This window comes from Centropristis striata, chromosome 19 (assembly GCF_030273125.1).
Source record: "Centropristis striata isolate RG_2023a ecotype Rhode Island chromosome 19, C.striata_1.0, whole genome shotgun sequence".
NCBI classification, from domain to species: domain Eukaryota; kingdom Metazoa; phylum Chordata; class Actinopteri; order Perciformes; family Serranidae; genus Centropristis; species Centropristis striata.
Window position 1 is genome coordinate 13,163,334 of NC_081535.1, and position 23,241 is coordinate 13,186,574.

Consider the following 23,241-nt stretch of genomic DNA (forward strand, 5'->3'; position numbering starts at 1 on the left):
CAAGAAAGAGAGGTTTTGATTAACGTAACAACATTTATGGATATGCCATTTGGCTAACTGTATCATGAGATTGATGATAGTATTGTTTGTCTTTTGCAAAAGGGAAGGCAGTGAAATCAAACAGTATATGTTCAAAGCACAGGGATAAAAGAGGTTAAATCAAAAAAGAAATCTCTTCCCATAATTTAGTTGAGAAAGGGCAAGACCAAAATAAATAAAAAACATCTTTTTTTACATGGTTGTAAAAAAAACTTTAGATGGGTAAATTCTGTGAATCATCTTAAAAGATACTTCTTTAACCTTATTATTGATAATAGTTTACTCCTAAAATACTAGGACTAAATAATAAGATTCAACTGTGGATGTCAGAGTATGCTGGCTTTACTTCATTTTATAGTGTGGTTTAATGAGGTATATGCAGTCACAATTCCTCTGTCACTGTGTGTTTAATTAGGTATATATAAAAGTAGCTAAGTTCATTCTACTTTTATTCATGTTGATTGTTTAACCATTTAACTAGAAAGAAGATATGAAGAGCAAAAGAGATTAAATGAACTGCTTTACATACTCCTAGGCAATGTGTAATATTGTGTTTCTTCATCATGAGACTGTAAAGTAACTACTTAATACACAATATGTTTCAGATAATCCCAATAAAGTAAAAAAAAAAAAGAACAGTGTTTTCCTCTGAAAAAGTGGAGAAAAGGGAAGTAATTTCTCCATTGTTGGAAATGTCCCTATTGTGGGACTAATAAAGGAATGTCTTATCTTACCTAGTTTCTGAAGTATTAACTTAATCTATGTAACATGCTTAATCAACCACCATACTGCTGTTGGGTTGTTTTGATTATACATTTTCCTAAAGCATGTCCTTTTTTGTGCACTCAAGGGAAACATAAATCAAGATTGTGTTGGTTTATTTATTTTAAGAATGGTTGTTACCTGTTTATTGCAAATGAGCGGTTTCTGAAGATGAAACATCATGAAAATACACAAGCAAATTTAGTATAAATACTAGATTCTTTATTTAAATATTGTACATATTTTAAAACATATTTACATAAATTAGACCTGCATTGTTACACTGTAGACATAGGTGTATCTTTCATTCACACAAACATCGCTTGCTGAAAAGAGGAAAATCGTACCTTACGGACTGCAGAAGCACCTTTGAGAACAACTTCACAGGAGAGAAAGACGGGGGCAGACTTTCTTTTACATTTACAAACACTGGGCAACATGACCGGGACGAGACAAGCTTGCAATGACAGGAAAGGCCTCTTGATTACAGGTCTAGCTATTTGTTAAGGCTGAAACTGTGCTCACCCTCATACTGTAAGTTCACAGCACCATTACCTATCTCACCACCCCTCCTCCTGCATATTGGTTATATCTCTCTGTCAAATATAGGGCTCTTTGAAGTAAATACAAGTTCATAACCTTTTTTTTTTTGTTGACACAATCTATAAACCAGCAAGACAAGAACATACGACAACTGTGTGAAGTTAACTTTGTAAAATGGTGCCAATAGCTGAGACAGAAACCATGCTTAAAGAACAGTGCAGACAGTAGGAGAGATAATATTCAAATAATTGTGTATGAGGAAGAAACACAATCGTATCTTTACAGCAGGGCTTACAGAGCAATGCCCTTATCATGTCTTTAAATATGGCTTTCCTTCTTTGGTTTCATAAACCTGTCTTACACTTTGTTGCAACCAGTCACATATAACTTCAACCAAGAATATGATACAGATTTTGCTCTGGTAAAACAAGTTCAGGCAAAGAAAAGACATTTAAATGTCCCTCTGAATATTTCCACCCACACCTCTGGCCATCACAAACGAGTACAGTATTGCTGTATGATGTTTGTAACAACAAAGCGTTGTATATGACATACACAAAGAAAATGCGTCTTTGGTGCAACTGTAAAGACAATTTCCAAACCCCTTGGGTGAGCTGTTAGACAAAAAAGGGACAGACTATCATGAGCAGAACAGTATTATCTTTGATTAATGTCATTTGATGCAGCAGAAACATTTACACACACTCCTTACAATCATGGTGACCATAAATCATGTCAAGTCATTTACAGACATTTGAATTACAAAAGAGAAGCAGCAAACAAATATAAAAGGGAAATAAGGAACTGGAAAAAACAAATTTGACACACGCACATCGACACACACACACACACACACACATGCACACCTGATTCTTGTTAAGATAGCCGGATCTTTGTCATCCATCACAAATATTTCATGTCAGCAGACATTTCAAAACTCTTACTTTTTAAAACTAAATAACGTTAAAAAAATACATCTTTTCCTTTAAACTCACGCCTGACCTATCATTGCAATTGTAAGCATTCCCAGATGCTAGCTTTAGCTTTGTGAGAAACAAATATTAACATTAAATACACACATTCCATAAACGACTTCTCACGTTACGCACACACGCACACGCACACGCACACACACACACACACACACACACACACTTTTTAACATCATTCCTACCACACAACTGTTGCAGCGATCAATCTCAGCAAGTATCTTCTTTTTCCATTTCAGCCAGTGGAAGTGTGGGATTGATAAAGCTCACTTCAAGATTAACATCTATACAAGAAAAATATATTTATGAATGCATGTGTACATCATCCACAATAGTAACGAAATAGTTCTTTGCTTTACCAACCAAAGCAAAGACAACAGAATAGGCCAGAATGAAGCCATAAAAACACAAAAATATTTACAACTTATCAGGATGTTCGCACCGACAGATCCCCAGCCAAGTGACGATAACTGATTAACCTTCACATGTAAGCTCTAACGAGTGTTACGGTTTCCCTTTATTTCTTTGATCTGAGCGATTGCTAGTAAGCTCTTCCATTGTTCACATTCCCAAACCCAAGACACTGAAACCCAACTCTTAAGACCATTCTCTCATAACACCCATCCTTTTTCATCAGCTTCCTCAGTCCATCTATATGCATTGCTCAAACACATTTACAACAAGGAACAGATTCACATCTGGAACAAACAGAGACAGCTAGCCGGGTTCAATAGTAAACTCTATCACTAGTCTCCCAAGCAGGGCTGTACCGAATGTCATCTTTTTTTTAAGTTTCAAGCTTCTACTGAAGTCTAAGAATGAAGCCTTGAATGTCTAACATGATTTTTTTATGACGCCTCTCCATAGTTTTGGATGGAGACGTGTCTGAGCAGAGATTTCACTTCATGCCAAAAGCTGCAGAGCATTTGAATGTTGGTTCAGAATTTAAATATATATGTTACGAATGAAGCTTTGCACTATTCGGTTCAGCCCTATGATCCAAAACCTTGGCTTGCTCCTCTTGTAATATGATTTTTTTTATACAGGAGGGCTACCAGGTTATAATGCTCTCAGTCAAACAAAACCATCCTGAACTGACTCTCACTCACAACACTTAAAAAGTGTTGATGCCACACAGAGACGGGAGACTGAAAGGCATCCCTCAGCCCGTCGTACTCAACTCCTCCTGCATCATGATCAACATGAAAATGTCCTAGCTGCCTGCTTCCCCTCAACCGCTGAAGTACCACAACATAAACAGAGGAAGAAAACAAAAATGTACACGGGTGAATGTCAGCCCCGCAGCAAGGAGTGTGTGTCGTGTTGGTGGGCGTCCTCTGTAAACCCACGGGATGCAGTGCATTTTTTGGAGGGCTGCAGGTGGAAGACTCAGGCAGACAGGAAGGTTGGATCAGCCTCAGAGAAGCGCACACACTCTCAGACACACTTTTAGTCTGTATATTCAGCCACAATAGACAGCAGCACCGTGATATCATCTGGTTTCCCTCCTGCAGAACATGACAAAAAGAGTGTGAGGAATCATGCCAACATTTATCACCAGTTCATGCAAAGTAGGTCAGGAATTGTTTTTCCTCTCAAGTGCATGGCTATTTTGAACTCAGTGACACTAAATGCTGGGAGAGTAATGGCATTTACCTTTTGGTATAGCTTTGTCAAGGGGAGCCAAACTTAAGGTTTGACTGCATCCATAACATAACCCTAAACCTTTGTATGTTATGTCCATTTTAAATAAAGAAAAAAGGCAATTTGGTTTCACAGCTTTGAATTATCTATCATCTGAATTACCTGTGCTGCAGAACATGTTTTTGAAGTAAAAACACTGCATATAAACCACGGTATGCTTACCTCTTACATTCAGGCCATTGTCACAGGCAAACTGTGCAAAAGGCGACATATAATTGGGGTCGTAGGCAAGGTTGTGCGCTTGCTTTGCAATACTCTGTGCAGTCTGCAGAACGCTGTCATAGTTGGTAGTCTGAAATAATAAAAAATAAAAGGCATTGAAAGACAAAAAAATATGCCTTTGCATATGTTCACTTACAACTAGATGCAGTATGTGTGAAAGCTTGAACAAACTGATAATTCAGAAGTGACACCTTGAGTTTCTTGAGTTCCTGAAGAATCATGTAGTCTGGCATGTTGTCAAACAAGCCGTCGGTTGCCGTCAGGATGATGTCACCAAGCTGCACGTCAAAAGAGGAGTTGTCAGCTGCTTCAGGGCTGGAGGAAACACACACGGGCACGGAAAGATCAGTCACAAGTGTAACAGGAGCATGTGGCGCCTGGGCCGCTGTCAACTGTTTCCAGTATGGAATTAAGCAGGTCAGAAGTCACTCTGCCAAATCTTGACGGTGGACGCAGCGTAGGCGTTTAATCTGACAGCTGACTCGGAAGCAGCCTGCCCGGTGTGTCTTTACGGAGGTCCTGTTGCTTGCTGACGCCATACCCAAGACTCAACTTTATTTACAGAGAGACATTAACCTTATGTTCATGCTACTTTTTGAGGGTTGTTATTTTTAAGGTGGCACACCACAGAGCAATACATGTACCTTAAAATGGAATGTTTACTTGTGCAAAGTAACAACTGTGTTTCACATTTGAAAAACAGTAAAACCAGTGTGGTAAAAAAAGAAGTTGAAAACAGGACCTCAAGACTGCTCTAAGTGGATTACAAAAGGTTTATCCCTTGTTAATCAGTCATTGTAAGAATCAAGTTGTGACACCTATCTGGGTAACCTGGCAAGCATATATACATGATTGTGCATTGGGTTTCTTCTGCTTGAAATATAACCTCATGGGGAACATTTTGGAATAAGTTTCACTGCTTTTTTTAGTTGCGGCAGTCTGCAGGCAGTAAAAAACACTGAATCCGTGTTCTCTGAAGAAAAGATGATCAAGTAGTTAAGGTAACTATGTCAAGGCGTGGCCTGGGTTGGCCAGGAGTGTGAGGCCAAGCAGGACTTGTCTATACTGCAAACATTGTCTCAAAGGTTCCCAACAACAACTTATGTTTGATGCCTACATTAGTGCATGCGTCACATTTTAAGAAATGCCGTCTGATGGCAAACAATTGTTTGGAAGCAAATACAACACTAAACTAGAGCTGGGCAATTAATCAAATCCGGCACTCAGAACCTACGAATTATTGCCCATGACGATTATGACCCCGAATATTTTCAGGGTGGAGTCACTTGTTGTTATGCAACTCTGTCCCGCCTTTTCGTTATTTGCTTTGCAAATTGGCATGCACACCCAACTATGTTATGTGCAATGTACAAAGCTGAACCAGGAAGTAGATCAGCAACATGACTGAAATTTTCAAAGGACAATTGTACTTTCACCTTTCCGTTTTTAATATATACTGTATAGTGCGCTGTTAAGCCTCCAGTATTTCCATCAAAACAAATTTTTAAATAATATTCTTTAAATTGCATTCACACATGACTTGTTAGGATGTATAAACATAAAGCTACAGACCTGTCACTGAGCACCACCCCTTCAGCTCCAGGGGGAGCGATGGACAGCTGGAAGGGTGTGTTAAAATAGTGCTGTTGCTCATCTGAGCGATGAACCACCTCCCCTCCCCGAACGACTAGGAAGCCTGAGTCACCAAGGTTACACGTGTGTAGCCGATGACTCCGCCGATCCAGAACCACGATACAGGCTGTGCTGCTCCCTGCAAACAGAGGAGATCAAAACAACAATAAGGTTATGGATATACAGATGGTAAAACTTGAGAAAACCTCGAAAAGGAAACTTATCTCGGTAGTAAAAATATAACCATATCTTTACCAGTTTGAACAGATAGCCAAAAAAGAAGCACTGGGTGAAGGCGTGTGTTTCGAGAAAGACCTTTTCTGCCTTTGTGTGCATTTTCCTCATGATTTTCATGCTTCCATAGTGGGTGGTTTAGAGTATCATGCAATTTGCAAGTGAAAAAGGAGAACGCAAACACAAAGGTCATGGACCGTGCCTGTCCCAGATCCCCAGTGACTGCAGCCAACAGTCCAAGTAACCTTGAGCAGGGAAGGTCAGGCACAGACCTTGTAACAACTTCCCAAAATAAAAGTAGGCCATTTGACAAGCATCGTGACTAGGGGAGAGGAGGTTAACATTTTGTGTACGTGCCTGCTGTAAATCAGGGATACTGACTATCAGAAGAAATGTGACCTTGGTCACATGTTTGGCATGTGAACAGTTTAAAAATTGTTCAGCCCTCCTGTGGTGTCAGTTACAAATGGATTCTTGACCTTTTGAAACTCAGGTATGACACAAAATATTCACCCAGCGTCAAAGGAAAACACTTTTGAGTTTCAACTTCCAACTGGCGGCATAACGAAGTACAGTGTGAATAAGTTGGTCAGTTACCTCACATGTATTACATCAGCCGAGATGCAAGTCTTAGCCAAAATCAATAACCAACAGCCCTCGCACAACATTATACATGTTCTGTGCCTAATGCATTTTAATCATCATTTATAATTTTCCGTTTTATTTCTTCCTACCTCCATTCATGCATTTAAATGGAGATGCATTCTGTCATGACTTATAGTAATAAACTATGCATTTCACTAAATAAAGCCACCACTCATAGTCTGACTCATCCTGCAGCTTATATTATGCATTTGCCAGAGTATGGCTGGTCACATAGGAAGCATGACTCACTCCACCACCGACTCTGTATGTATAACAATGTACCATCTCTGTGTGGTTTTGTTTCTGTGCGTACTCACCTAACAGGGGAACTTTGTTCTGTAGAAGCTCATAGTAGCCAGAGGTCAGGATACCCACTGGGTTACTGGGGGTGAAGCGTCCCTCCTTCACCAGTCGCTCACAGGTTCTCATTAATGTTGCAGAGAATTGAGACGGGTCGACGCCGTAGTCACGCCAACCACCAACGCCGTCTGCAACACCTGATGGACAGAAGAGGAAAAAACAATTTTAATCTAGTGGTTGTTGTTTTGGTGCTCAAACATCCACAAAAATACAGAATATTAATTGCACAAGAGGACCAAGATCTATTAAATGTCATTAAAATATAACTGGAGCAGCAGTTTCCTTCCTTGCATCAAGAAGGCAAAAAACATCATAATGGCTACATCTTCCAAACCACATACACCAGATGTTGTTATGGAAACATTTTGAAAGTTTTTTTTAGTTGAATCAAATGCCAGACTGGAGCAGAGAGATAAATGTGATGGCAATTGATCAAACAAGGTAATTGATATGTCAGAATTCACCAGGATGATATTGGATGACTTAACTGGATATGATATCATATTAGAAGGGCCATAAAGATGGTGGCAAGAACAAACAGTCCGTATTCAAACTGCAGCTTTGCATCATCCAACATCCCAAACAAATACTTCTGTTTACTTTGTAATTGGCTGTTTAGTCATTCAACTGACACTTCATTTTGAACAACTAGAGCTAAAATGTTGAGTGATGTGAAGACATCAGTATTTATGATGAATATTGTTACCATGCTCTACTTTAGTTTCATTTTCTCCTTGAAGTGCAGGTGGAAATTCCCCCAAATAAGAAACTAAAAAGGGAAAAAAACACTCTGGGAATCTCTTGAAATGTCCCTTTGTGCTGCTGGAAGAAAGAAGCAGCACCCATTACTGTTATGACGCCGGAAACCATAAATCCTTTATTAAATACTGTCACTGAGTCTAATTCAGAGGAGGTCACTACTGATTTTACTACCACGCCATTTCTGCTGCTTGCCATTTGCAACACATAAAGCCTTGGGGGGATTCTGTTCCTCAGAGCTGGCTATTTTTACTTGATAACACCCGCCTAAACATTTAAGGCTGCACTTTAAATGAAATCTATAAAACACACAGTTTATGTGTCTCCCGAGCCACGTGTTGAGGCATGTTTTCTGCTGTTTACCCTCTTGTCAGCTGGGCGGTGAGGACAAAGCAATTACACTCAGCTAACAGCTAGCAGGCTACTGACGCTATCAGCAACATGGCTGCCTCCATGCTCAACCATTCTGACCTTTGCAAGACATTGTGGTGTCAAGTCTTAGACGTTGTAATCTGAGCTTTTTTAGCACCGTTCTCCTTATATTAAGCGTATCTAAGTCTCCTTATTTGATACGTTTAATATGTCGCATTACCGCCATGTATTCTTCAGTTGGAGCTCATCTAGGTGAAAGGTCATCTGGTGTTTCACCTCGAAACTACCCGCTAACGGCACATAATCACAGTTTAAGCATAAAATAGCTTTCCTACAGCTGCACTTGTGTTCTGTACGCATCTGCTCGGGGTCAAATAAGCTAAACAAGGCTGACATAACAATGGTCAGGGGAGAAAAGTTATGGCTCTGTTTTTAGAGGGGGTGGGGGCTGTTGTGTTTTCATCCGAGGGTCGTACACGTGCAGGCCAGCTACCTGAAGGTCACCTGAGCACTGAGTGAGTCTACAGACCATTTTTAATGCTTACCCAAAACATCGGCGTTCCGATTCCGCGCAATGAAGCATGCATCATCTCCGTAGCACATCCCTTTCTTCAGGATCCCCTTGCGAAAGTCTTTACCGAAGCCATAGCTGGCGGTGATCAGGCTGTAGTCCCGACTGTCCGTCTGAGAGAGTCCGCCCAGGACAGCCCTGGCTACCAGTCTGCCATAAGACAGTACGGATAACATCCCCTAGCATGCAAGCAGCAACCCCGTCTTGTTCTGAGCGCACACACAGCCCCCCTCTGTCTCTCTCTACCGGCCCGGCCGCCTGCCTGCGAGGCTACTTCTTCTGAACAAGCCCCGGCTGGCTGTCTTTATCCGGCCATTCGCTCCCGACTGGCCCCGCTGCTGGGAAAATACTAACGTGGCCCCGGCAGTCGCTAACTCGGCTAAAACGCCAATGTCCGCCCGGACTGACTAACGCCAACTTTATGTCTCAGGTGTACATTTCATGTACGCAGTTCCTCCGCTGGGTGCTCTCCTTCCCGACATGTTTCCACTGTGTAACGTTACCGGACGGAAAGCTGCGACGAGGTACCATAGACTGTAGGTACATACGGGTGTTAGACAGTTTACAACACTGACGTCACGGCTCACCGACATCATCCAATCACAGAGCAGCTCCACAGACCTGCAGTTCCGAACTGCGCAGGGTTCAGATGTGCACCTGTTCTATTTAACGGGATGTAACGGTTGAACTCCATCGTTAAAGAGGTTTTTATTATGATAATCCAGATGATGGCGCTCTGGAAACTCACATAAATGTTCGAATGAAATACCTAATTTATTACCTTTTCTCCTGAACTGAATACTCTATTTAAATCATTTATCAGACAAGAATGAGCATTTGAAAAAATGTGGAACCTATTTTTCCATGAAACCTGTGACTGAATATGTTTTTCCCTGTTTATGTACAAACTATATCTGTGTATTTATTTATTTAGTTTTTTTTTAATGTAACTGTCCTAGATATAGAAAAAAATGCACAAACCTGTAAATGCTGCCCCCCTGGACATTTTGTGTTGTATTGTATTGTATTGTAAAGCGTATTATTATTATTGCTATTGTTATTGTTATTGTTATTATTGTTATTATTATTATTATTATTATTATTATTATTATTATTATTAATAATAATAATAATAATAATAATAATAATAATATAATAATAATATTGTTGTTGTTGTTGTTGTTGTTATTATTATTATTATTGAATAAAAGCGCTCTATTAAAGGTTCACTAACTACCTCTCTGTAAATAACCTGCAAATGTAGCCCTATGTACATAACTAGAATTTATTTTTAAGGTGCTATAAAAGCTTCTAATTTTTTTGCATTTTCTTGCTTGTATTTATATCTCATATATTTGTTTTTGTTTTTCTCTATATTTTTTATACATTTTGTGTTTGTGTGTGTGTGTGTTTTTACATGTTTATAGATATATATATTTTTTCTAAATGCATGGAGAGAAGCCATCCACAATTTCAGTTTACATAAGTGTAATGATAATAAAGACCTTTATGATTATGATGCTGATATTCTTATTTTCTGTCTTCATATAATGTTTGTATACACTTAGCCTATATTTGATTCAATATATTTTTATACCTCAATAAGTAAATATCGGTTGTATAAATATAAATATATTCATTTGTGTTTAGAATACAGTTTTAGGTGAGCTGAGGTCATGAATGGAGCCTCCATTTATAACTTAGGCTTCTTTAAGTAAAACACATTTGAATATATATATATATATATATATTTTTTTTCTTTTTTTTTTGGTGGGGGGGGGGTTATTGGTTGTATTTTTCTTCTTTTTTTTCTTTCTTTTTTCTTCACAATAACCATTTACAATATATACAGTATTTGCCAGGGGGTTACAGAAAGAAAAACACACACAAAATCAGACAAACATCAATTCCAAAACACAAATCCAAAATAAACACAGGGTAAGAAACAGAGACAAACAAAACAATAAATAAATACATAAATACATTTTCACATACACATACATTTCACATAGCCTTCATAAGAAGAAATGGGCTGACTCCAAACCCAGTTTTGTTCACTTTCTATATGAACTGGAGCAATACTGCACTTCTATTAAAGGACTTAAGAGCAAGAAGGCTCTGAAAACGGACTTTGTTTTGGACAAATACTCTATTGATTGATGAATCATGTATCATGTTTTTTTATTTATTCATTTATTTTTGGTTGTATTTGGCTTCATGATTATCATCGCAGGAACTTCACCGGAAACTGTCCCCACCTCCATTCCCAACAGGGCATGTGCTGGACATGGAAACGAGCGCACCCTTCAGCTAAAAGAAGCCACCCATAGCTGGAGCACATAACGGAGAAGAGCAGGGAGGAAAAGACAACAACGCATTATCTCCGACTTCACATCGAAGCAAGAAGACAAACAGCCAGTTCACGGTAAGAAATAATTCAGTTAAACTCAATGATAATGTTAAATAAATCTAATTAGGTAAGCTCGACGAGAGAACAAAGCGGCACACATTATACGATGCTGACGAATCGAATGGAAATAATGACAGTGATGCAACGATCGTTACTTGCTGTTTTAAAAAGAATTAAAAAAAGGAAAGCAGGAAATCGTTTCGATGTTATGGCTATCATATCGATTTTATTTATTTAGGCCTATTTCTTTTCCGATTACAAATTGATGAGAGAATGGTGAGAGTGCTCCGCTTGAATATCTTTGAAACGGAACGATTATTTTATTGGATTGAGACTATTTATTGCTATATAGCAATATAAGAGCATTATTGTTATATAATAATCTCAGTTGCTCATGTTCCTCATTGCTAAATGAAAAGGTAGCACTAGGCCATATTGCACATCACCCTAAATAACAGGGAAAGCAGTGTTTGTTTTTTAGAATGCTTGATTGTTTTTATGATAATTTCCTTGAACAATTTTCTCTTTAGGCCATGATGGGGAGGTTGCATGAGGTGGCTGTTGTGTCACTTCTTATTTTGCTTCTCCTGAACACTGAATCAACATGGGCGAAGAAAGGGGGGAGCAGCAGCAGCAGCAGCAGGAAGACCAATAACAAGGGAACAAATCCTAAACCCTCTCAGCCAGGAAATTACCCCCGACAACCACAGAATCCCAATCCATACCCCGCTGGTGGAAGTTACCCTCATCCAGGTGGAGGCAACACTAATCCAGGAGGATATCCCAGACAAAACCCACCAAATTATCCAGGAGTCGGTAGTAACCCAAACCAGTATCCTGGTAGAGCCAATCCTGGAGGTTACCCAAACCAGAACCCTGCTGGAGGCTACCCAGCAGCAGGTGGCAATCCCAACCAGTATCCAGGCAGAGCTGGCAACCCAGCATATCCTCCCCAGAACCCAGCTGCAGGAGGCTACCCAGCCGGGGGAGGGTATCCCAACCAAAATCCAGGCAGAGCTGGCAACCCAGCATATCCTCCCCAGTACCCGGCTGCCGGTGGAGGGTATCCCAACCAGTATCCAGGCAGAGCTGGCAACCCAGCACATCCTCCCCAGTACCCAGCTGCAGGAGGCTACCCAGCCGGGGGAGGGTATCCCAACCAATATCCAGGCAGAGCTGGCAACCCAGGAGGTTACCCAGCAGGAGGTCACCCAGCAGGAGGTTACCCAGCAGGAGGTTACCCTATCAGAACGGGGAATACAGGACAAGGTTGGGGTCAGCCTGGTGCATATCCAGGGGGTTACCCCGGTGGAGGTGCTGGTGGTTACCCAAACTGGAACCCAAATAATAAGATCCTCAGTCCGCGTTATGGTGGAGGAGGCTACGGATATGGTGGAGGAGGCTATGGACAGGGTCACGGGATGGGAGGGTCTCCTTTCTCCCGCTCTGTGCAGAGTATGGGTTACCAGCCCAAGTCTTCAGGTTTTGCCAAAAAAGCCATGATGGCAGCAGGTGTTGGCGCTGTGGCTGGTATGGCCGTTGGATATGGACTAGGGCGCTTCCCTCGACCTCACTTTAATTTCCGCAACCCTGAAGAAGAGCAGTACTACAATAACTACATGTATCGACGTTATGGCACCCAGTCCACAGATGAAAAAGACTATGGGCGTGATTATGTCTACAAACCTCCGAAACGGGCAAAGTCTTACGACAAGTTCATGGAAGAGTGTATGAATAGCACTATGCCTAAAAGTCAGGGTGCAGCTGGCGAGGATGATGATGACACCGTCAGCATTGAGGAGATTGGGTACCCAGCCCTAATTGACCAAGTGAAGTCTCGTCGCTGTGTTGAGCAGTACATGGTCTACTCTGAGCGCTTCCTGGAGGAACGAAAAGCTGAACAACAAGTCCAGCCAAGAAACAGCAGCCCTTTGAACAACAGCGTGATTCAACTTTTCACCTCCCTCCTCATGCTGCTGTCCAGCATGCTCCTTCTCCAGTGAGGATAATTACTGTCTTCCATTTACCCGACCCCAAATGGATTTCTATGTCCTTCCATTATGCCTGCATGCCTACATACTGGTAATGCATATTGTCTACATAGCAAGCACTGGGTCATATTCAGCCAATCTCTATTACTGCAGCAGACATATAGTTAAAAAAAGTAACGAAAGACTGATGTGTATATAGTTACTAAAGGCAGTCAGTAAAAAAAATAATCAGTTATGTGTTGTAGAAGGGCATTTTTTTTCTTTCAAGAATTTATTTAGCATCTCTGTTACTTTGCACTTTTTAAATCCACATTATTGCGCACTGAATGCATAGAAACAGATTCAGGGTATTTTAGTTTAGTATTTGTGGCTTTGTGGTTCATTGTGTTTGTTACTTTATGTAATAATAATGAGACATTTAGGGGTTTATATATTCAAGAAAGACAAACTACTACTGATGACGGGTCTGCATGGAACTAACATTCATCTATTCTTTTTTTATCTGTACTGGACAATTCAACAGACTGATTTTTCAATTAGTTAGGTATGGTCGATTAACTATAAAAGAAAGTTTAAGCCAGGGTTCCACTAATTTTGACCCAATTAAAATTTGGGGTTTGAAGCAGATTTTCAGATTATCAAATCAAAGTGCAGACGTGGTGATTACAGCTGTACAGAGATGTCATTATCTGTATTTGGTAAAACAACAAAATGATCTGTCTCTGTATTTGTATAGATGACAAAAAATGGGCTTGGTTTATACCAGAAGTCATGTTAAATTGGGCAAATTACGTATTTTCTAATCTAATATTCATTTACAATGCAATTTTTTGTGCTTTCAAAGAATCCAATTCTAAAATCTCTAAAATCTAAAAGAAAATATAATGGCTGATGCAAAGGATTTTTGTCTACAAATGAAAACGAGCAACTTTGGAAGGAAAAAATATCTGCTTATGTCACATTATTTGTGCTTTCCCAGAACAAAATATTCAAATTTTGGTTCATCCCTAGAAGTGGTCACCAAATAATGTAGTTTGGCAATGGGAACAAATAAAGATATACTTCCTTTAGCTGTTTTTTTAAAATAAGGGACTACACACAAAGGTGCCAAACAAATTGTTATAATTAAGAAAGTCCACAATCCAAGATTCAGGTTATTGTCATTTTCTTGTGTACTTAACATTAAAAAAAATCGCCTCAAAATGTTAAACGTTAAACAGTAAGCAGCACAATGCATCAAAGTCCTTTCAATGAAAAAGCCATGGTTCACAGTGTGGTTTAGTAATTAACAGATATCCTCGAAACAGAGTAATAGGTCTGTGGTGATGATTGGCTTTGTGTTGTTGTATAATGGCCAAGATGAGGCTTTTTAATGGTCATAAAATGTTGCATGAGCATGTACACATTCGATACAAACACTTGGCCCTAATGGTGTTTGCATCTTAAGTCAAACTGACCATTAGTAAGCATCAGTTAACCATAATTGGAAATGTAAGAGGCAGACTCCCTTTGGACCAATGGTTTACTTTCCCACAATAAACAACATGAGACAAATAAAAAAACAAGACTGAATGTGTCCTCAAAGTAAAGTACAGCCCTGTTCCTTCTCAGGTACATGATACTCACACATTGTTGCTTGCTTACTACAACCCTGAACTGCATGTAGTAGCTACTGACAGTAAGACGGCTTCAGCGAGCATGCGTCCTTTATGTCCTGCAGATGTCATCATTAGTGGTGTTGCTACCTTGCCTGCAGCTGTTATTATGAACAACGGGTGCAATTGTTGATGATGGCGCCTGATGCTTTGAATCCATGTATTTTGGTCACAGCTGGGACTTTACTGAGGTTCTGAACAGATAAGGTCCACAACAATTCAAGACTTTAATCTCAAAGCTTTGTTTGTATACATAATCACAGCAGGTGCGCCATTAGGAATTCTGGACAGGGGGGCAAGAGATTTCCCAATTAGGCCCCTCATCCCCCCCCCGGGGCTTTGGGCCTGAGTCTGATGGTGGGCCTGGATCACACAAAGTATCTTCACATGATATTTGTATCATCAGTCAGACAAGAAGACCACAGCAGCTGGAGGCACTGACACTGGTTTAAAACTGGAATCAGTGGAAAATACAGAGTCTGTCTCATGAATAGTGCTGTGGGGGGCGGAAGATCTGGATTCTTGTTTATGCTCCGAGGCATAAATACTTAAACTTTCCAGACTTTCCAGCTTTGTGCCAGTCAGTACATCTCAGTGTCTTCCGCCCATCACCTGACTCTTTCCGTAGCGCAGTCAGATAGTTCACAGGTCAGGCGTTGACGGGTCTGTAAATAAATCTGTTTGCTTTTTTGTAGCCTCCCTGGCTGTCATGGTGTATGCTACTCCACAAATGAAAATGTTCCTTTTCTCTACATCCTTATCTGCACATAGTTCCTTTGTGATTCTTTGACTGATCCAGCTTGTTTTCTATTATCAGACTGTTTTAATTATTTCTTGCCCTCTGGGTCTTGTGAAGCACTTTGTAACTCTGTTTTTGAAAAATTATACTTAAATTAAATTTGCAGGCTTTTAAAGGGACTTTCAACCTAGTAAATGTTCAGATTAAAGATAAACTGTCACTGCTCGTTCCTTTAAGCTATTTTGACAGAGTACCGGTGTTTCCGCTCTGTTGTTGGTGATTTCACACACAATATTTATGTGTATAAAGGAAATCAAGTGGATTATGTCCAAATTTTGACAAATTTTGTCTGGAAGGGATCATATAAACTATTTTAAAGTGATGTATTTATTTGTTCTCAGTCTTTTTTGCTTTTAATCCCTGAGCTCATGTTTTCATACAGTCCCCAGGGTTTCTTTCTGTTGATTTTTTTTGAAAAATGTTTCCTATCTATTTGACACTCTCATGGCTGTAGAATATCTGTAAAGTGCACTTATTTCCCTTTAGGTTTAGATATTCTGTGACTGCGTCATTGAGCTCATATTGGGACATACATCTGTGTAAATCTTCTCATTTTGACTTGCAGCTGTAAACGCTTTTGGTTACTAATATGGTTTAATATGGTTTGTCATGGATGTTTATGTGCTAAATAAAATGAGTAACACAACAAGGGGTTCTCTGTCTAAGTTGTATGATTTAACAAACACTGTCACATATTCTTGTTAACAATCTCCTTTAAATTGAATATTTAAATAATTACATTGAAGTGTAGAATTAAGACAATGAAACAAGGATTGGTTCCTTACAAGTGTAATTATTTACACTGTAATTATTTGCAGTTCAGCTCACAGCCACCATTTGTTTTCACTACAAGTATACCTGCAGTTACTCACATTTCTGAGTTAGACTTTAGTAAAGCATGCATTTTATAGATCTTAAGTTTTAAAAAAAGGTCAAAACCATAGCTGCAACAATAAGTCACTGGACAGGAATGTTTAATTAATTTAATATAATTTTGTTGCTCAAACATAAGACACTTGATGTTAAAAGAAAATTTCACTTGCATTCACAGGCCTTTTTCTAATGTTTTTGTAGACCAAATTACTTATTGATAGATCAATTAATCAATTAAATAATCAGCAGAAATAATTATTAGTTACAGCAAAGACAAAACATGTTCATATTCCCCCAAAGCAAGGTGTCAAAATAGAGACTAATATTTATACCCACCCATCCCAAATTCCCTATCAATTAATAAAGGACAGGAAGGATAGTTTGTTTAATGGAGCTTTTTTATTTGATTTGGTGATTGATTGCTGTCCCAGTGATCAGGTGTTAAATGTCTCTTATCCAGGCTGCTATGAGAAAAGACACCACATGTCCAAGTGTGAGAAAGATGTTAGTCACGGGAGCAGGGGCAGCTGCCTTAACAAAGGCTCTCCACAGAGACTGGTTATGGAATCTTTGGCCTTCGTTGTGGTTGTGGTAATGCTGTTGATCTTGCTCATGCGAGGCTGTCTTATGGCCGTGATGTTTCCCAGATCCGTGCTTCGGCCTCCCGAAGAGCCCCAGCCCGTAGCCGGTGCCGGTGCCTCCCAGCATCCCGGCTGCTGCTGCTCCTGCCCATTTCAGCCCGTGCTTGGAGAGGCCTTTGCTCTGAGAGGGAGACGATTTGTCGCCTTCACCTTTTCCTTTACCCTTGAAGATGCCGCCACGCTTACTGTACGCGCCTGGGCAGAGAGCTGCCATGAGCAGCAGCCAAACCCAGAGTGAGACAAGCTTCTGTTTGCCAGTCATGACTGGAGGCCCTGCAGAAACACTACATGTTTGAATAAACAAAAGAGTGGCAGGTGAAAGCTGAGGGTAAATAACCTGAGAGTGATAAAACTAAAATGATCTATGTTTGTATTTCTGCATGGTATACTTATTCTTTTATGTGAGAGACAAAGAGTGTTTTGTAAAGTCTGTTGGCTGTCGTTCAAACTGGCATTAAAGCTTTTGATTGAGCTCACTGCACATCCTAAGTCACATGCTCAGCAGCACAAACACAGCAGACATCCAGAACTATCCACATTCTCTGTCAACAGTGGGATTAGCTGGCCATTATCTGAGTAATGCATATTTCTCCCATCTATAATGTTTTTTTCCCCCTGACTCTGACAAGCAGTGTAAATTACAGAACATATTAATGTTTAATTATCAAAAGGTGTGAATATGCAACTGTATTATTGCAACGCACCTGGAAAAAACATATTTATAACTCTTAAATCACACAAATAAAATGTTCTGATATCATCCACTTTCAATTCATATAATAATAAAGAATATTAATTCTTATTTCTTTTACCTTTGTGATTGGTCACACCCAGAGGTTGTGATGCTGGAGCAGCAGTCCTTTGTCAAACCACAACAAGAGCAGCAGCATTTTGTTATCAGTATTATTTCTATACAAACATCCACTCAACACAGCTCCTCCCCAAAACAAACCCTGCTCTGCCATTGGTTCCAGATCAATAATACAGTACAGGTTGAATGATTTTGGCTGGTGACAGCATTTCACATACAGTTGCAACACAAATGCAAAGGCTGGTGCAAAAACAAACATATTACTGTCTGGTTATTTTCACTCACAGGTCTGTATGTTTGTCTGCCTACTTCCTTATAATTATTAAAAGCTGTTTATGCCTTCATGAATCTAATGCTCAGCAGTGACTGGAGAAATTGATGGTTTGTCTCCTTAATTTTAATCTGTGCCTGATGAATTAACCAGTTGGCCCTTTAGCTGGAAGGATGGCCTGTAGCACAATAAGCTAGAGTTATTATTACAGGAAATTTAACAGGAGAATATTCTTCTTTTTATAATTAATTTGTACTGTTGCTTTTTACGTCTATTTTAATCATAATATTACAATTACAACCAGAAACCTATATTCTGATATTTATATTTTGTCAGTCTTCGTACCATTGATTCTTTGATAAAAATAAACGAACAAACAAAAAATATTTCAACATTTGTTTACAGCATTTATAATGCTACTCTGGGCATCAATGTGTCAAAGATGTCTGGTCCAGAGGGACAAGTGTATATTTATCAAGTGATAAATGGAAAACCCCATCATGCAGGACAAAAACAGATTACTGCAAACAAGCACAACAGCCAATGATGGCTTGCTTCAAGAATTTGGACCTTTTTGCATGAAATGTTGAGACTATGATGCTACAGAGAAGTTAGACATCCCAGAAGATGCAGAACAAAAGAGATGATTGTTCAGAGAAACCAGACTGGTCACAATGCTACAAATTGGGGGGAAATTCCTTCAGGCCAAATTAAAGAACTATGAATTTTTGCTTTGTGTTATGGGTATAGAAGATTAGCACGATCTAGGGCACTCTTTGGACAATCATCGGTTTGTTCAGTATTTTTCATACAATCATTTAACACATTGAATTTTCCATGTAACTAAATTTAGATATAAGTTGCATAGAACTTTGTTTGATTTTTTTCAGCTGGATAGTTACATAACTTCAATGTAATGCACTGTAACCATCTGAACATCTTGCTTTCATAAATCCCAGCCTTGTGTGTTTTCAACAAGATAAAAACTTTATGTAGAAAGAATTTAGCACATTTAGATCATTTGTAGGTCCATAAAATTCTTAATTTAATTTAAGACTTACTATTTATCTTGGCGAGGAAATTAGAGATATAAAAAAAGAAGATATTCGATTGAGTTATCAGTATGTGAAGGTGTATATTTATTTCAGCAGGTTCTGGGTCAGCATGACAATGACGGGGTATCACGTTTACACAAAAATCTGAAGAACTTAGAAACATCATTATTTTCTTTACAGTATAATACAATAACAAGGTGGTCACATCGAAGCTCCTTGTTTATGTTCAATGTGGTTTGCAAGCACTCATGCTCGTCTGGTAATGAGGACATTTTTTCACATCTCCTTTAGGTGCAAAAACAAAACTGTCATGCAATAAAATATTTATTCTCCATGTGATTTGGTGAATTCTGCACTTTTCTCTGCATAGAACAGTTTGTCATGAAACAGAATAGTTTCTTCCACTTTGTATTAAAATGTGTCAAAAGTGTTGCACAACCTAGTTTTTCTCTTTTCAGAATGAATGAAGTTATTTCAGGCCCAGAGGCTCGGGGCTGGAAGCACTATGCAACATTACCGATCCATGAGCTTACAGGAACTAGATGACGTTCTCAAAGAGCTGCATGGAAGCCATTATATTTTCATCCTGTTGAGGAAGCAGATGCAAGAGAAGGTGTGCTGTTGTACACAACGCTGCATTAAATCGGTCAATCAGTCAGTGGTAAAACTTGACAGTTAAATGGTAGGATTACCTTTTGGCAGGTTTCTATGAATTCATCAATCGTCACCACTCCATCTCTGTTCCGATCCATTTTCTGAAGAACATCAGACATGAAAGCAGATATTTCAGATTAAAGCAAGTGTGAAATTATATTAATCCACAAACTGTGGTTTTGGAAGAGGTCTGGCTTTGACTATGTAACAGCGGTGTAGCTCTGGGTCTGAAAGGTGAAGCCAATAGTAGACAGCAGTAGTGACTTAAACCTGCATTCTTTCCAATGGCCACTAGGGGATGACTTCATAAAGAAGTCTGCTTGTATAGAAGTCTATGAGAAAATGATTCTACTTCTCACTTGATTTATCATCTCAGTAAACATTTTCCGGTAACTTTATAATAAGGTCCTTAATAACCATTAATTAACAAGTAATAAGGCATTGTTCTCGTTTTAGATCCGGTAGTTGCAAAAAGCATAGTTAACTTATAGTTAACTTATAATAGATGAGCAATAAAGTAAGATTAATTAATTAACAAAAAATAAGATTAATAAAGGCATGGCAAAGACATAATGGGTGGGTCATGGGTGTTTGTAATGCCATTATTAACACTTATATAAGCTTATAAACACACAATAATGTTAATTAATGGTTATTACAAGGACCTTAATATAAAGCGTTACCCATTTTCCTAATAAGTTTATGGTCTCAATCACTAGTTTAAAGTCTTTTGTCAATACAGTTGATGTTAAATTTATAAATGATGGTCCCACTTGAGCAAAATAGACAATAAAGGGTATGCTTTAGGGTATGGCTTCCTTGAGATTGACAAATTGCTATCACAATAGCCACTCAAACAGGCTGCAGTTGTTTTTTTCTGTTAAATTAGAGTTTCTTTTTCTTTGAGAGTATGTCATTGGTCAAAAACACCAGAGGCCCACGATATGGTCTTGCATCAGTACAATATCTAGATGTAATAATATGTAGTCTATTCAGATGTAAAGGATTAGGATGTGTGGATTAATGGTTGCAGAGATAACAAACCTGGAAGAATTTCTCCACATGCTCAGAGGGGGAATCTTCTCGTACACTGGGTAAGGTATACCTGCCCATCATGTCATAAATGGATGTCATTATTGCCATCATTTCCTGCAGGAAACCAGAGAGACATAGGATGAATCTGCAGAAATTAAAACACTGTATCAGATTTTGGCACGTTTTCTCATGAATGAAAGTGGTTTGTTGAGTGCACCTCTTTTGTAACATATCCGTCTTTGTTGATGTCATACAGGTTGAAAGCCCATCTTAGTTTCTCTGTAACGGAGCCTCGAAGCAACACAGACAATCCTATCACAAAGTCCTGAAAAAGCAATTTTCAATATTAGCTTTTGTTAAAAAATAAATAAATAAATGACCACAAACATGCAGTCCTTAGTGCCCTCACCTCAAACCGGATGGAGCCATTTCTGTCCATGTCAAATGCGTTGAACAAGAAATGTGCATACGTGGTTGCATCTGAAAACAAATTATGAATATGTAGCTTTGCAAATCAAGTTATTAGCCTTGTTTAGTTGCATGTCACTTTATCTATTTCATACTGTTTAATTGACTTTTTTTAGTCAATGGTCTTTGGGTCCAAACAAGCTGGAATTATTTAATTAAAGATGAACTAAAATATTAGCTTTATAGAGGATTAACCACTTTCATTTTCATTATTCAGACATTTTGGGTTTTACTTGAAACAGTAGCGAGATTTACAAATTAATAATAGCAGACTGAGTTTGCGAGGGCAGCCTTTTATATGAAAATAGTTTGTTACATACTGTACCTCCTTGAGGGAAGAACTGTGAGTAAATGGTCTTGAAAGTTTCCTCATCCACGAGCCCACTGGGACATTCCTAATGAAAGAAAAACATTTACATAATACAATACATAGAGTGCTTACAATATAAGGAAGGAATTCATAAGAATATCATAAAGTTACTGTTATCTTTATGTTGTATCATTGTATGCTGTGCAGACACAGTCTCTGACTGCACTGCAGGTTTATGACCACAGGAGGGCAAGATGAGTAGAATATCCAAAAGCTTCATTAATGCTACAGGGAAAACCTAGACTGAGGCCTTTTGTGCTATTTTCTTTATTAATCCTCACAGTGCAGTTACGCAGAGCAGAACAGGAATGAAAAGCCTCAAGGCACATGTTTATAAGCTGGTGTGAAAATGTCTTATGTCCTGTTTCAGTTGAAATGAAGTGCAAAAACATTCAGTATTAAAAACCAAAATCTCAGAGGCATATTTTTTTTCACTTAACCGAACATCTGCCATCAAAAGCATCTCCCTGTTGAGGTTTTATTACAGTTCTATTCAGATTCAACATTTCTTTCCATGACTCATTGCGGGATCATTAAGGTCCCAGAAACCTCATTACACATGTTCAATTATCTTCTTTGTTTGTTTGTTTAAAGCCGTTTTTGTTTACATCGCTATGCATGTGGCTTCTTCTTCCTCTTTAATAACACATTACAGTTCCCAAAGGTTGATATGCATCAACAAGGTCTGCAGCTGGTAAAAACAGGCCCATGTAGCCAACCCAGTCACCTGAATTAAATGTCGGCATTGTAAGTTTCTGCAAACTACAGGAATGTCAAATCTTGAAATGTCGTCATATTCTCGTCATATACTGTCAGGACACCTTGGTGTCACTTTTTGACACACCGAGTAGGTCCAGACTTATTAAAATAAGTATTTTTCCTGTGTAACTTAACTTTAACTTTAACTTTCACACAGGAAATGAACGTCACACAAACTGCGGCCTCTGAAAGTCCAGTGTCTATTTGACTCATCCTACTTCCCACCTGGCACTTGTTATAGTACGTCACCTGACTTCCAGAGGTCAGGCAACTGGGCTGAAATAGCACAACACTCACTGTGCTTGTGCATTTGTTGGGAGAACACAAAGATTTTTTTTTAACAAAGACAGCTGCTCATCAAAATCATGGCCTTATGGTGCCACCTGTGATCAGAAAATGCACAAGGGGCCTTTAATCAAGGCATTTAAATCTACAGAAATCCACTCTCAAATTGACTTGCTGGCTTAGTGTATGTGCAAATGAGGATTTTTATGTACATTGAGGCAGAAAGCCCCCCCCCCCAAATATTTTTATCTACATTAAAAGATGTGGATACAAATATAAACAGTGATATGACTAATATGCACTTTATTAACAAAAGTATGAAGGCACCCCAC

General features: G+C 39.0%; 3 protein-coding genes across 4 annotated transcripts in view; 1 reads left to right on the top strand and 2 right to left on the bottom strand.

Annotated features, from left to right (window-relative positions):
* Window positions 1–1,027: 1,027 nt before the first annotated feature.
* LOC131992272 (protein phosphatase PTC7 homolog) lies at window positions 1,028–9,355 on the bottom strand. Its single transcript, XM_059357779.1, has 6 exons — window positions 8,807–9,355; window positions 7,088–7,267; window positions 5,832–6,030; window positions 4,451–4,574; window positions 4,200–4,329; window positions 1,028–3,841 (listed from the first exon to the last, which is right to left on the bottom strand). The coding sequence occupies exons 1-6, from the start codon at window positions 9,006–9,008 to the stop codon at window positions 3,783–3,785; spliced, it is 894 nt and encodes a 297-aa protein (XP_059213762.1). The 5' UTR covers window positions 9,009–9,355; the 3' UTR covers window positions 1,028–3,782.
* A 1,692-nt stretch (window positions 9,356–11,047) lies between these two features.
* Window positions 11,048–13,388, top strand: prnpb (prion protein b). The gene is made up of 2 exons (XM_059357773.1): window positions 11,048–11,257; window positions 11,773–13,388. Exon 2 carries the CDS (start codon window positions 11,776–11,778, stop codon window positions 13,243–13,245), a length of 1,470 nt encoding a protein of 489 aa, XP_059213756.1. The 5' UTR covers window positions 11,048–11,257; window positions 11,773–11,775; the 3' UTR covers window positions 13,246–13,388.
* Window positions 13,389–17,527: 4,139 nt separating this feature from the next.
* LOC131992273 (calsenilin-like) overlaps window positions 17,528–23,241 on the bottom strand; it is a 30,091-nt gene continuing 24,377 nt past the window's right edge. Inside the window, exons 8-13 of one of the 2 annotated variants that reach the window (XM_059357781.1) lie at window positions 21,821–21,890; window positions 21,437–21,507; window positions 21,245–21,352; window positions 21,037–21,141; window positions 20,031–20,093; window positions 17,528–19,924 (exon numbers count right to left, since the gene is read on the bottom strand). In XM_059357781.1, coding sequence (XP_059213764.1) covers window positions 19,877–19,924; window positions 20,031–20,093; window positions 21,037–21,141; window positions 21,245–21,352; window positions 21,437–21,507; window positions 21,821–21,890 — 465 coding nt within the window. In that variant the 3' untranslated portion in view covers window positions 17,528–19,876. The remainder of the gene's footprint in view (window positions 19,925–20,030; window positions 20,094–21,036; window positions 21,142–21,244; window positions 21,353–21,436; window positions 21,508–21,820; window positions 21,891–23,241) is intronic. The other variant, XM_059357780.1, reaches the window with a different exon arrangement.